This window comes from Trachurus japonicus, unplaced genomic scaffold, assembly GCF_045865225.1.
Source record: "Trachurus japonicus isolate A0001 unplaced genomic scaffold, Traja_1.0 AP030132.1".
NCBI classification, from domain to species: domain Eukaryota; kingdom Metazoa; phylum Chordata; class Actinopteri; order Carangiformes; family Carangidae; genus Trachurus; species Trachurus japonicus.
Window position 1 is genome coordinate 57,593 of NW_028220265.1, and position 14,496 is coordinate 72,088.

Consider the following 14,496-nt stretch of genomic DNA (forward strand, 5'->3'; position numbering starts at 1 on the left):
TCCCAATTTAAATTTCGTTTGCCTTTCACGTGCACATACTTCGTCGTAGCCACTTGAAATTCAAAGGACATGACGATGGCTCCTCCCTGAACGTTTTGATGTATCGACTTCCTGCCTGGCTCATAGCGCCCCCCGGTGGTAACAGGAAGTACGCAAAAATTCGTTAAAAATCCATACTTCACCCGATCAACTTCATTCCACTTCTAATACATGCAGAACCAGTTGCTGAAGCTACATTATGAACGCTGTGAAGATACGACGAACGGCGTCCGTGTGCCGCCGCGGCGACTGACGATTTTTTATCGTACAATTACGTTTGCCTTTTTCGTGGCTTTAACGAAGTTGTGTCCTCACGAAATTTCATACACAGGTCAAGAATGGCGAGCTCTTTCAGCGGATAGAGTCGTTTCCCATGGGCGTGGCTAAATGCCTCAATAGCGCCCCCTAGAATGTTTTCCGAAATTCTCCATAGACAAATTTCGCTTACTTTGTCGTACACATACGAAACTCGACACACACGTGTATCATACCCAAACATACAAAAAATTGAATTGGAGCCACGCCCTAAACCCAACAGGTAGTCGGCCATTTTGGTTAGCATTTCTTTGACGCAAAACGAACTCCTCCGAGGGAGTTCGCCCGATTGACTTCAAATTGGGTACAGAACATCTCCAGACTAAGCTGATTACGGCTTGTGCTCCGCAGGTGTGTAGGTCAAAGGGCGTGGCTACTAGGGCACGGCCAAGTTGCCGAATTCAGCTAAGAAGTTTGCAATGCTATCACGCCCACAGATTTGATCGCAGCGGATTCAAACTTGGTGCACATGATGAGGGCGTGACCCTGAACGATCCGACATATTATTTTCCTACGTCACTCATAGCGCCCCCCGGTGGTAACAGGAAGTGCGCTAAAATTAATTAAAAATACATAGTTGCCCCCATCAACTTCATTCCACTTCTAAAACATGCCGAACAAGTTGGTGAAGGTATTTCGTGAACGCTATGACGCTACGGCTAATGGCCCCCGTGTGGCGGCGACAGGAATAGCGCTCCACCGTAAACTGCCACCTCCCACGGATTTTGCCCAATTGACCTCATATTCGCTACAGATCATCAGGAGACCGAGCTGGTCAAACACTATTAAAAGCTTTTCTCTACGTGAAACGGCGTGGCTGCTAGGGGGCGACAAAGTTGGTCAACTGCTCGTTTAGTCGCCATGCTATTACGTTTGCCTTCCACGCCCACATACTTGGTCGTAGTCACTTCAAAATTTCAGTACATGATCAGAGGCCCGCCCTCTACGCCTCCATTAGATCGTACGCTAGCTCGCTCAATACGCCCCCTTGTGGACACAGGAAATGTCGCGTTTTGCATCGACATTGTCCGATCGGCTCGAAACTTCACATGTGTGATGAGGTCACGACCCCGTACGCAACGGCCCACATCCTGTTACCGCCCCCTGGTGGACGAACGGTAAACCTGCCGTAACTCCATCGTACGTTGTCCGTTTTGCTCGAAACGTCACGTGTTCGACGAGGGGACCGCCCTCGACGCGGCCGCCCACGTCCGGTTGCGCGCGGGGGTTTTCGAAGAGCGGCCCGGGGGTAGCGGGGACGCCGAGTGGCGTGGAGCGAGGGCCCGTCATAGCCGCTTGCGGCTTTAATTAGGGCCCGAGCCTGTGTCAACGACCCAGGGAGGTCCCTATTGTTATTCGACATGCACATTAGTCAACGTGCCAGCCGACGAATAACAACAAGTAAGCAAGCAAGTAACCAAGTACTGCATAGACCTGGCGCAAAATATCCCAGATATTGTAATGTTTATTATTATTATTATTATTATTATTATTCTCCCACTTCGAACGCCGTTTCGACCCCTTTCCCATGCACGAAAACTCACCAAATTTTAGACGCACGTGGGACCTGTGGCAACTTAGCGTTGAGTGGTGGTCTCGCATGTGGGCGTGGCCAAATGGCAAAATAGCGCCCCCTACAAACTTTTCAAAAACCCATAGGGAAAAAAATGACGTTAACGAAAGCGGACGAAAGTTGCCACACATATTTATCAATGTGAGATGAACACAAAATCCTCTTATGGCGAAGCCCGAAACCCAACAGGAAGTCGGCCATTTTGGTTCAAATTTCGTTTACGCAAAACGAACTCCTCCGAGGGGTTACGCCCGATCAGCTCCAAATTGGGTCCAGAACATCGCCAGACCTAGCTGAGCTTATCTTGTGCTCCGCAGGTCTGTAGCTCAAAGCGCTTGGCCTCTGGCGTGCCCCGAAGTTTGGCGACTGTTTCGGTGCTCGCCATGTAAATACGAACGGCTCTCATGCCCTCATACTTGATCGTAGACGCTTCAAACTTGGTGCAAAAATCTATGGAGAGACCCTGAACGATCCGACATATTATTTGCGTACGTCGCTCATAGCGCCCCCCGGTGGTAACAGGAAACGTACAAAAAATTCGTTAAAAATACGTAGTTGACCAAATCGACTTCGTTACACTTCTAGTACATGCAGACCCGGATGGTGAAGCTACATCATGAACGCTTTGACCCTACGAGCAACGGCGTCCGTGTGCCGCCGCGGCGAATGTGTATCATCCCAATTTAAATTTCGTTTGCCTTTCACGCGCACATACTTCGTCGTAGCCACTTGAAATTCAAAGGACATGACGTTGGCTCCTCCCTGAACGTTTTGATGTATCGACTTCCTGCCTGGCTCATAGCGCCCCCCGGTGGTAACAGGAAGTACGCAAAAAATTCATTAAAAATCCATACTTCACCCGATCAACTTCATTCCACTTCTAATACATGCAGAACCAGTTGCTGAAGCTACATTATGAACGCTGTGAAGATACGACGAACGGCGTCCGTGTGCCGCCGCGGCGACTGACGATTTTTTATCGTACAATTACGTTTGCCCTTTTCGTGGCTTTAACGAAGTCGTGTCCTCACGAAATTTCATCCACGGGTCAAGAATGCCGAGCTCTTTCAGGGGATAGAGTCGTTTCCCATGGGCGTGGCTAAATGCCTCAATAGCGCCCCCTAGAAGTTTTTCCGAATTTCTTCATAGACAAATTTCGCTTACTTTGTCGTACACATACGAAACTCGACACACACGTGTATCATACCCAAACATACAAAAAATTGAATTGGAGCCACGCCCTAAACCTAACAGGAAGTCGGCCATTTTGGTTAGCATTTCTTTGACGCAAAACGAACTCCTCCGAGGGAGTTCGCCCGATTGACTTCAAATTGGGTACAGAACATCTCCAGACTGAGCTGATTACGGCTTGTGCTCCGCAGGTGTGTAGGTCAAAAGGGCGTGGCTGCTAGGGCACGGCCAAGTTGCCGAATTCAGCTAAGAAGTTTGCAATGCTATCACGCCCACAGATTTGATCGCAGCAGCTTCAAACTTGGTGCACATGATGATAGCGTGACCCTGAACGATCCGACATAATATTTTCCTACGTCACTCATAGCGCCCCCCGATGGTAACAGGAAGTGCGCTAAAATTCATTAGAAATACATCGTTGACCCCATCAACTTCATTCCACTTCTAAAACATGTCGAACAAGTTGGTGAAGGTATTTCATGAACGCTATGACGCTACGGCTAATGGCCCCCTAGTGGAGGCGACAGGAATGGCGCTCCATCGTGAACTGCCACCTCCCACGGATTTTGCCCGATTGACTTCATATTCGCTACAGATCATCAGGAGACCGAGCTGGTCAAACACTATTAAAAGCTTTTCTCTACGTGAAACGGCGTGGCCGCTAGGGGGCGACAAAGTTGGTCAACTGCTCGTTTAGTCGCCATGCTATTACGTTTGCCTTCCACGCCCACATACTTGGTCGTAGTCACTTCAAAATTTCAGTACATGATCAGGGGCCCGCCCTCTACGCCTCCATTTGATCGTACGCTAGCTCGCTCAATACGCCCCCTTGTGGACACAGGAAATGTCGCGTTTTGCATCGACATTGTCCGATCAGCTCGAAACTTCACATGTGTGATGAGGTCACGACCCCGTACGCAACGGCCCACATCCCGTTACCGCCCCCTGGTGGACGAACCGTAAACCTGCCGTAACTCCATCGTACGTTGTCCAATTTGCTCGAAACTTCACGTGTTCGACGAGGGGACCGCCCTCGACGCAGCCGCCCGCGTCGGGTTGCGCGCGGGGGTTTCGAAGAGCGGCCCGGGGGTAGCGGGGACGCCGAGTTGCGTGGAGCGAGGGCCCGTCATAGCCGCTTGCGGCTTTAATTATTATTATTATTCCCCGCAAAGAATCGCAAAAACGACCCCTTTGCCATGCACGAAAACTCACCAAACTTTGTAGCCTCGTGGGGCTTCGCGAAAAATTTGATATTTTGGCAGCGTCGCATTTGGGCGGGGCCAAATGGCTAAATAGCGCCCCCTACAATTTTCCCAAAAACCCATAGGGAAAAAAATGACGTTAACGAAAGCGGACCAAAATCGCCACACATGTTCATCAATGCGAGATGAACGCAAAATCCTCCTATGGCGAAGCCCGAAACCCAACAGGAAGTCGGCCATTTTGCTTCAAAGTTTGTAAACGCAAAACGAACTCCTCCTAGGGGTTACGCCCGATCGGCTCCAAATTGGGTTCAGAACATCGTCAGACCTAGCTGAGCTTATCTTGTGCTCCGCAGGTCTGTAGCTCAAAGGGGTTGGCCTCTGGCGTGCCCCGAAGTTTGGCGACTGTTTCGGTGCTCGCCATGTAAATACGAATGGCTCTCATGCCCACATACTTGATCGTAGACGCTTCAAACTTGGTGCAAAAATCTATGGCGAGACCCTGAACGATCCGACATATTATTTGCCGACGTCGCTCATAGCGCCCCCCGGTGGTAACAGGAAACGTACAAAAATTCGTTAAAAATACGTAGTTGACCAAATCGACTTCGTTACACTTCTAGTACATGCAGACCCGGATGGTGAAGCTACATCATGAACGCTTTGACCCTACGAGCAACGGCGTCCGTGTGCCGCCGCGGCGACTGCCGATTTTTTGTTGTAAAATTACGTTTCCCAATTACGCGCACATACTTCGTCGTAGCCACTTGAAATTCAAAGGACATGACGTTGGCTCCGCCCTGAACGTTTTGATATATCGACTTCCTGCCTGGCTCATAGCGCCCCCCGGTGGTAACAGGAAGTACGCAAAAATTCGTTAAAAATCCATACTTCACCCGATCAACTTCATTCCACTTCTAATACATGCAGAACCAGTTGCTGAAGCTACATTATGAACGCTGTGAAGCTACGACGAACGGCGTCCGTGTGCCGCCGCGGCGACTGACGATTTTTTATCGTACAATTACGTTTGCCTTTTTCGTGGCTTTAACGAAGTCGTGTCCTCACGAAATTTCATACACGGGTCAAGAATGGCGAGCTCTTTCAGGGGAAAGAGTCGTTTCCCATGGGCGTGGCTAAATGCCTCAATAGCGCCCCCTAGAAGTTTTTCCGAATTTCTCCATAGACAAATTTCGCTTACTTTGTCGTACACATACGAAACTCGACACATACGTGTATCATACCCAAACATACAAAAAATTGAATTGGAGCCACGCCCTAAACCTAACAGGAAGTCGGCCATTTTGGTTAGCATTTCTTTGACGCAAAACGAACTCCTCCGAGGGAGTTCGCCCGATTGACTTCAAATTGGGTACAGAACATCTCCAGACCAAGCTGATTACGGCTTGTGCTCCGCAGGTGTGTAGGTCAAAAGGGCGTGGCTGCTAGGGCACGGCCAAGTTGCCGAATTCAGCTAAGAAGTTTGCAATGCTATCACACCCACAGATTTGATCGCAGCAGCTTCAAACTTGGTGCACATGATGATGGCGTGACCCTGAACGATCCGACATATTATTTTCCTACGTCACTCATTGCGCCCCCCGGTGGTAACAGGAAGTGCGCTAAAATTCATTAAAAAATACATCGTTGACCCCATCAACTTCATTCCACTTCTAAAACATGCCGAACAAGTTGGTGAAGGTATTTCGTGAACGCTATGACGCTACGGCTAATGGCCCCCTTGTGGCGGCGACAGGAATAGCGCTCCACCGCGAACTGCCACCTCCCACGGATTTTGCCCGATTGACTTCATATTCGCTACAAGTCATCAGGAGACCGAGCTGGTCAAACACTATTAAAAGCTTTTCTCTACGTCAAACGGCGTGGCCGCTAGGGGGCGACAAAGTTGGTCAACTGCTCGTTTAGTCGCCATGCTATTACGTTTGCCTTCCACGCCCACATACTTGATCGTAGTCACTTCAAAATTTCAGTACATGATCAGAGGCCGGCCCTCTACGCCTCCATTTGATCGTACGCTAGCTCGCTCAAGACGCCCCCTTGTGGACACAGGAAATGTCGTGTTTTGCATCGACATTGTCCGATCGGCTCGAAACTTCACATGTGTGATGAGGTCACGACCCCGAACGCAACGGCCCACATCCCGTTACCGCCCCCTGGTGGACGAACCGTAAACCTGCCGTAACTCCATCGTACGTCGTCCGATTTGCTCGAAACTTCACGTGTTCGACGAGGGGACCGCCCTCGACGCGGCCGCCCGCGTCCGGTCGCGCGCGGGGGTTTCGAAGAGCGGCCCGGGGGTAGCGGGGACTCCGAGTGGCGTGGAGCGAGGGCCCGTCATAGCCGCTTGCGGCTTTAATTATTATTATATTCTCCCTAAAATCGCATTTTTGGGGGCCTCAACATGCCCCAAAACGCGTGAATTTTGGCATGCACATCAGGCCTCGCGAAAAATTCGATATTTTAAAGTCGTTGGAAATGGGCGTGGCCAAATGGCTGAATAGCGCCCCCTACAAACACGTGTCAATGGCATCGCCATCGTCTTACTTTGTCATACACACACAAAATTCGGTACACATATGTATTATACCCAGATATACAAAAAATCCTCTTGACCTCATGACCTCAACACAACAGGAAGTCGGCCATTTTGGTTTTGATTTTTCCCGCCTAAAATTAACTCCTCCCAGAGCGTTCGCCCGATTAAGTTGAAATTAGGTACACCACATCTCCAGACCTAGCTGAGCTTATCTTGTGCTCCGTGAGTCCGTAGGTCAAAGGGCGTGGCTGCCAGCGCTCAATTCACTTTGGCGTGCTCGCCATGTCCATACGAGTGGCTCTCACGCCCACATACTTCATCCAATCAACTTCAAACTTGCTGGACATGATGACGGCTCCGCCCTGAACGTCCCGATATATTAACTTCCCACGTAACTCATAGCGCCCCCCGGTGGTAACAGGAAGTGTACTAAAATTTGGAAAATGTACATACTTTGCCCCATCAACTTCATTCTACTTCTAAAACATGCAGAACCAGTTGGTGAAGCTACATTATGAAGACTGTGAAGCTACGAGTAATGGCGTCCGTGTGGCGACGCGGCGACCATTCCTCGCCATGACAATACGTTTGCCCTTTGGATGGCTTTATTGAACTCGTATCAACATGAAAATTGGTACACAGGTCCAGGGTCACGACCTCAACGTTTCCATATGCTCATAGGCGATCTCACTCATGTTGCCCCCTAGTGGAAACAGGAAGTGGCATATTTTACATCAACATTGTCCGATTTCCACGAAACTTCACATGTGTGATGAGGGACTGACCCTGAACACACCTGCACGCATCCCATTACTGCCCCCTGGTGGACGAACCTTTAACTGCTCATAACTCCCTCATGCTTTGTCCGATTCACTCCAAACTTCACATGAGTGATGAGGGGCCGCCTCTGAACGCACCCACCCACAACTGCTTAGCGCCACCTGGTGGATGAACGAAGCATTGCAGCCCCGACATGCCTCAGGCCCCGCGGTGGCATGGGCGAGCGAGGGCCCGTCATCGCCGCTTGCGGCTTTAATTCTTATTATTATTCCGTCGCCTTCATGCCCCAATTTGGCCCCTTTCCCGACTTCGAAAATGCGTGAACTTTTGCCCGGACGTCCGGCCTGATCCGAAATTCGATATTTTGGTGGTGCCGCACATGGGCGGCGCAAAATGACCGAATAGCGCCCCCTACAAACACGTGTCAATGGCATCGCCATCGTCTTACTTTGTCGTACACACAAAAAATTCGGTACACATATGTGTCATACCCAGATATACAAAAAATCCTCTTGACCTCATGACCTCAACCCAACAGGAAGTCGGCCATTTTGGTTTTGATTTTTCCCGCCTAAAATTAACTCCTCCCAGAGCGTTCGCCCGATCAAGTTGAAATTAGGTATACCACATCTCCAGACCTAGCTGAGCTTATCTTGTGCTCCGTGAGTCCGTAGGTCAAAGGGCGTGGCTGCCAGCGCTCATCAGACTTTGGCGTGCTCGCCATGTCCATACGAGTGGCTCTCACGCCCACATACTTCATCCAATCAACTTCAAACTTGCTGGACATGATGATGGCTCCGCCCTGAACGTCCCGATATATTAACTTCCCACGTAACTCATAGCGCCCCCCGGTGGTAACAGGAAGTGAACTAAAATTTTGAAAATGTACATACTCTGCCCCATCAACTTCATTCCACTTCTAAAACATGCAGAACCAGTTGGTGAAGCTACATTATGAACGCTGTGAAGCTACGAGTAATGGCGTCCCTGTGGGGGCGTGGCTAACATTCCTCGCTATGACAATACGTTTGCCCTTTGGATGGCTTTATTGAACTCGTATTAACATGAAAATTGGTACACAGGTCCAGGGTCACGACCTCAACGTTTCCATATGCTCGTAGACAATCTCACTCATTCGCCCCCTAGTGGAAACAGGAAGTGCCATATTTTACATCAACATTGTCCGATTTCCACGAAACTTCACATGTGTGATGAGGGACTGACCCTGAACACACCTGCACGCATCCCATTACTGCCCCCTGGTGGACGAACCTTTAACTGCTCATAATTCCTTCATGCTTTGTCCGATTCACTCCAAACTTCACACGAGTGATGAGGGGCGGCCCCTGAACGCACTACACCACATGCGGTGACTGCCCCCTGGTGGATGAACGAAACATTGCATTTTTGGCCTCCTTCCAGGTTTTTTCTCCCTTTCACCTTCGCGCCACGGCCCCCGCACGCCTCAGGCCCCCGCGGTCGCATGGGTCGAGCGAGGGCCGACCATCGCCGCTTGCGGCTTTAATTATATCTGAAGTTATCTGGGTTAATTATTTTTGTATGTGCTACCTATAGCTACAATCTCCTGGAAATAATTTGGTAACATAATGGCATAGGGGAGAGTGGGGTAATTTGTGCCATGGGGCCTGGGTTAAGTTGTGCCAGTGGCAGTGCTGTCTGTGTATAGGAGAAACATGGCAGTGGGCACGGATTCGCTTGAAACTTAACATGTGTGATGAGGGACCGCCCCTGAACACACCTGCCCAGTCTGGTTGTGCTCGTAGTCTGGTGGATGAACAAAACATGGCGTTTCTTTGTGCCACAGCCCCCAGCCTGCCTCAGGCCTCCACGACTACATGGGGACAAGCGAGGGCCCGATCATCGCCGCTTCTGGCTTTAATTTTGTATTGAATGTCTTGCTTTTATATAGCATTATCATTTGTGAGATTAAAATTATCTGTTTTACTTCAATTATCAATGGCACAATTTACCCCAGTGTATTCTCTCTAATGGCACAACTTACCCCGCACCGGGGGCAAGTTGTGCCAGATTTTTTTTTTTTTTTCTAAAGCTATATTTCTGAAACAGTTGATTTAAGATTCAAAGTGATTGTTCCCAGGGATGCACAACATCCTAAACTATATGTACATTTATAAAACGGAAAGGTGAAATCCCGCAATCTGATTGGTTGTTAACCGTGGTATATTGAGCATATACCACGGCTACTATTCTAAAACCTTATCACAGCGTAGGCTATCACTCCGCGTCAGGCACGTATGACTGGTATGAATGGAAGTTGTTGTCATGTATCCATGACAACGGACTGTTGCAGTCCGTAGCCAAACACAGCTGATGTTTTTACGATGTTAAAAAACGGACTAAAGTAGTTGAATTCACATGTTTGAGGTGAACTTTCACCTGCGGGGACGGTTAACAACGGTAGAGTGGACTGAGCAGTGACATTAACCTGAAAAAAAGCGGAGGAAAAGACGAGATGCAGAGCTACTTGGAGCTAACGTCTGGAGAGGTGGGACTATTTTTTTCACAGTGAGGCTATTTTATTGGATAATATATTTCTGGTTGAATAAAACTACATGAAATTGATTGCGTATCCCTCTTTTATATTGCCTTTATTTGTAACCGTTTTATAAAAGCAATATATCACTCCAGTCCGTGGTAGGTATATGCTCTACTCTAAGGGGGTTGTCGTCCCTCCGCTTCGCGTCGGGCCGAACAACGCCCCTTAGCCGTGGTATAATGAGCATATACCACGGCCTGGAGTGATATATTGCTTAAATATTAGTTGGGGGCATTATTATAATCCCCTTGCTTTAAAGGCAATTTAAGTAAAAATTGGCACTACTTACCCCGCTCTCCCCTACACATTCAGAATAATGAAAACAAATGATTAATTGCATGATTTGTTTATATAATGCACAACTATTTACTCAAATATCACAAATTATTTGAATTTTTTTACCGAGAAGTCTGGAAATTAGGGTCTGGAAAAAGTATGGAATTTGGAAATTTCAAATGTGTAGGAACCCTGGGTATAAATCAATACTCAATAATCAGCTGATAACACCATGATGACCTCTGACCTCTGACCCTCAGGCCGTGACCTGCGCGGACTACGACTCTCTGAGGGAGATGGTGGAAGTGGCCGTCCACCGTCTCTACGACGCCCTAAGCCCCGCCTTCACGCCACGCCCCCTCTGTGATGTCATCAGCAGCAGCAGCAGCGCGTTGCCGTCGGTGATGTAGCGGTGGACGATGAACTGGCGTTTCTCTGTCACTCTCTTCAGTCCTCGTAGTATCGATCAATGGCCAATAATCGGTCGATAACGGACCGATGCAGATGTTCGTTCGTTCATTTCTTTGACTCGAGGACTTTTGAGTTTTTCCAGCTTCTTCGTTGGAAACTTGGTTCCAAAGGAATCGGCTTCAGGAGACGGACCACCAATACCTTTATTGATTGATTGTTTTTGTACTTGATTTGTCTATAAAACAAAAGTTTGAGTTCTTCACAAGGAAAATAAACATTTGTCCAGAGAGAGAGAGAGAGAGAGAGGGTCACTGAGTTTCTGTCCTCGAAGATAAAAAAGTGAGTTAGATTTAATGTGAGTGAAACAACGACATCATCAATACTGAAGATAATTTATCAATCATCTTGTTTTCTATGAAACAAAATTAAGGTTAAAATCATCAAAAATGTTCGTATTATTAAATAAAAGCAGAAAATTGTTGCATTTTAGAAACTGGAGGCAGAATTTTTTTTTTTAACTTTCATTAATTTAGATTTTCTACAATAATTTATCTGCAAAATATTTTAATTATTGATAAATAATTTAGAGTATTTTCTTTTTTACACTAACTTTAATATTTTTTGGCTACAGGTTTTATGTTTTTATGATGCAAGTCGATCTCATCTTGGTCTGAATATTGATATTTTTAGATTAAAGCAGAAGTAAGTGATATATTTGTGTTAATATAGGTCTTAAATAGTTATATCTTCCGACAGCAATCACTTACATAGAGTGTTTGGTCTGAAACACGGGTCTGTCAGTCCCTCTGCTCTGCTCTGAGCCGAGAAGAAAACATTTATCGTATCCTACAGTTTTTATCCAATGAGGAGAGAGAACGGCATGCAGGGCTGTGTGTGCAGCCAAGGGACGCCGTGACTGTGGTGACGTAGGGACGAGGACTGTTATGGTGCGTTCAAGGAAACTCGTATTTTTCCGACCGTGAAGTGGTACCAGTTCGATCTGGTACGAGTTCACGGGTCGGAAGTTACGAGTGGCCGTTATAGTGACTTTCACCGGTAAAACAGGTCGGAAAAACACGAGTGGGTTGCCTGGAACGCTACAAAGTCGTAAGTTGTGACTTGAAGCTGTAATTTACGATTTCAAAAGCCTGCCTGGAACGCAGCATTAGCGAAAACGACCGGACCACTTACTTCTGCTTTAAAATATAAAAATAAAATCACCAGAGATTAAAATAGTCAATAAATTACATTAAAGCAGAATATTTAAAAATGTTCTCCTACACTCAGGAAGAAACGTGAGTTGATAAAATATCAGAATATCAATAAAAACTCTTTATCGATCAGCACTTTAAATCAGACAGTAGAACGTTTTATTGTGAAAGGGCAGACTGAGCGGACGCCTCAGTCCGACGACGACACAGTGACGTTAACAACATGACTCGCAACCGACCTTTAATTGGATCAATACAGACGATCGTCAGCATGTACATAACACACAGACACACACATCACAGTGTACAGGACTCAACACACACACACACACAGTATCAGATAGACACAATATTAAAAATACTGACAAGTGCATTTGAATACCACAGGAGAAGAGAAGGCACGTTGAGCTCTGACATGTCAAAAATAAACATTTAAAACGATAATATGGCTTCAATCAATCGACAAAAAAACAAAAAAAACACAAAACTTACCACAAAATAAATCTGACACAGTAAAAACATGTGATGAGAATAAACTCTGGTACCAAACAGCTCGAGTGACACAAACCAAACAGCTGAAAACACTCTGAAGTTTAACATCTGTGTCTTTACCCCCCGCCCCCCCCAAAAAAACAGACACAGTCACAAAAATAAAAGCAACAAAAGCAACAACACAACGATATTTTATACAAAGATATATATATACACACAGTAATAATAATAATCTGCCCTCGTACAGTAAGAAACAAACAGGTGAAATGTTCAGATAACTGACCTCAAACCAGGATAAAATAAAATAACAGGGAGGTGTTTTAAAACTGTTTAGGACAATTTTATACTGAAGTTTTAAGTTTTTCCTTTATTTTTGTGAAGTGATTTAACATTTTGTCTATAAAAATTTACAAAATAGTAAAAAAAAAAATGCCCAATGTAACTTAAAATGTATCAAAAGTCCCTTCAATCAAATATTCAATTTATTATAAAAAAAAAAACAGTTGAGCCATCCATTTATCAATCACAATTTTTTTTAAAGCAATTATTGACTGAAAAACGACTTAAATTATTTGTTTCATTGCTGATCAACATTCAATCAATTAATCAGCTTATTGTTGCAGATGTGATACACAGTAAATAAAATTGATTGACAGGTTTTAGTGGTTTTAAGGAGATGATGAACATTTATGTGATATAAAATACAGTCTCATGTAGCTCAGTGGGTCGATTTGAAGGCACTTAACACTGTCACGTTCAAGGGTTCGATTCCCACTGAGTCTTAAAACAGAAACACTTTTTAACCCTTTAAACTCTCCAAACCTATTTTAACCCTATTTGTACTTTATTAATATCATTTATAGAATATAAAAACATTTTGATCCTTAAAAATAAAACTTTGACCTCTGTGTTTTTGACTTTTACTGTTTTTTTATCTGGCAGCTGCACGTGTCATTGACTCTCAGTGCACTTTGACCTTTTGAAGCTGCAACTAATAATCATTTTGACTATTAATTAATCAATTAGTCTATCACACAGTAAAAAAAAACCAATTGATTCTGATGTAAAGACAAAAAAAAAACATCAAATAACCACAAATTAGAAGTTGACAACGTCAAATCTTTGGCATTTTTTGTGCTGTTGTGATAAAATATATAATATTTCTAAAGCTTTTAACAACATTATCCATTATTACAACATGTTGTGTTGATGCTGTTTCTATAAAATGCTGGTGACAAACACTTTGTCTCAATAGCGTCAGTTAGAAATAAATGTTTTTCTCTCATTAGACAGAAACTCGTGCACATAAATGATTGTCACATTGAAGTTGAACCTTTTTAAAACATTAAGTTCAACTCAGCAACAGTTTGACTGATGACTGAGCTACAACAAGCGTTACATTTGGCCTTTAGGGAACTAAAACGAGAGCCGGGCTTCAGCTATAAAAGTGAACGACGACTTTATGTAACAGAAATAAACGTGTAACATTCAGGAGCAAAAAAAAATCTTTGGTGGGACGTTCAAGAACTAAAAACGGACGTAGGAGCGTACAGTTGCTGGTCGTATCGTGTAGTGTGTCATCAGAAGACGAGTTGGTCTGAGTTTGTACGGTGGCTGGCGGGGACCAATCGGAGCTTTAGCGACATTTTATTGGACGAATAAAAGTATTGACCAGATGATCGATCACCACAGTTAAACACAGTTTGATTGTGGAAGCAACATCTGATCTGAGCACCGTTCAATCAGCACCAACGACGGTTTGATACCTGGAGAAGGTTCGATACCCAGCAGCGGCCCCTCGCTGCCACAGCTTCAACAGGACAATATGTTAGTTCGAGTCACTAAAGGACGTTAAAGAGACGCGGAGAGGA

At 45.7% G+C, this 14,496-nt stretch overlaps 1 protein-coding gene across 1 annotated transcript in view; it reads left to right on the top strand.

Moving 5' to 3' along the window:
- LOC146960686 (cleavage and polyadenylation specificity factor subunit 3-like) overlaps nucleotides 1-10,921 on the top strand; it is a 64,796-nt gene extending 53,875 nt beyond the window's left edge. The window contains exon 5 of the mRNA XM_085772152.1: nucleotides 10,772-10,921. Coding sequence (XP_085628278.1) covers nucleotides 10,772-10,921 — 150 coding nt within the window. The remainder of the gene's footprint in view (nucleotides 1-10,771) is intronic.
- Nucleotides 10,922-14,496: the final 3,575 nt, after the last annotated feature.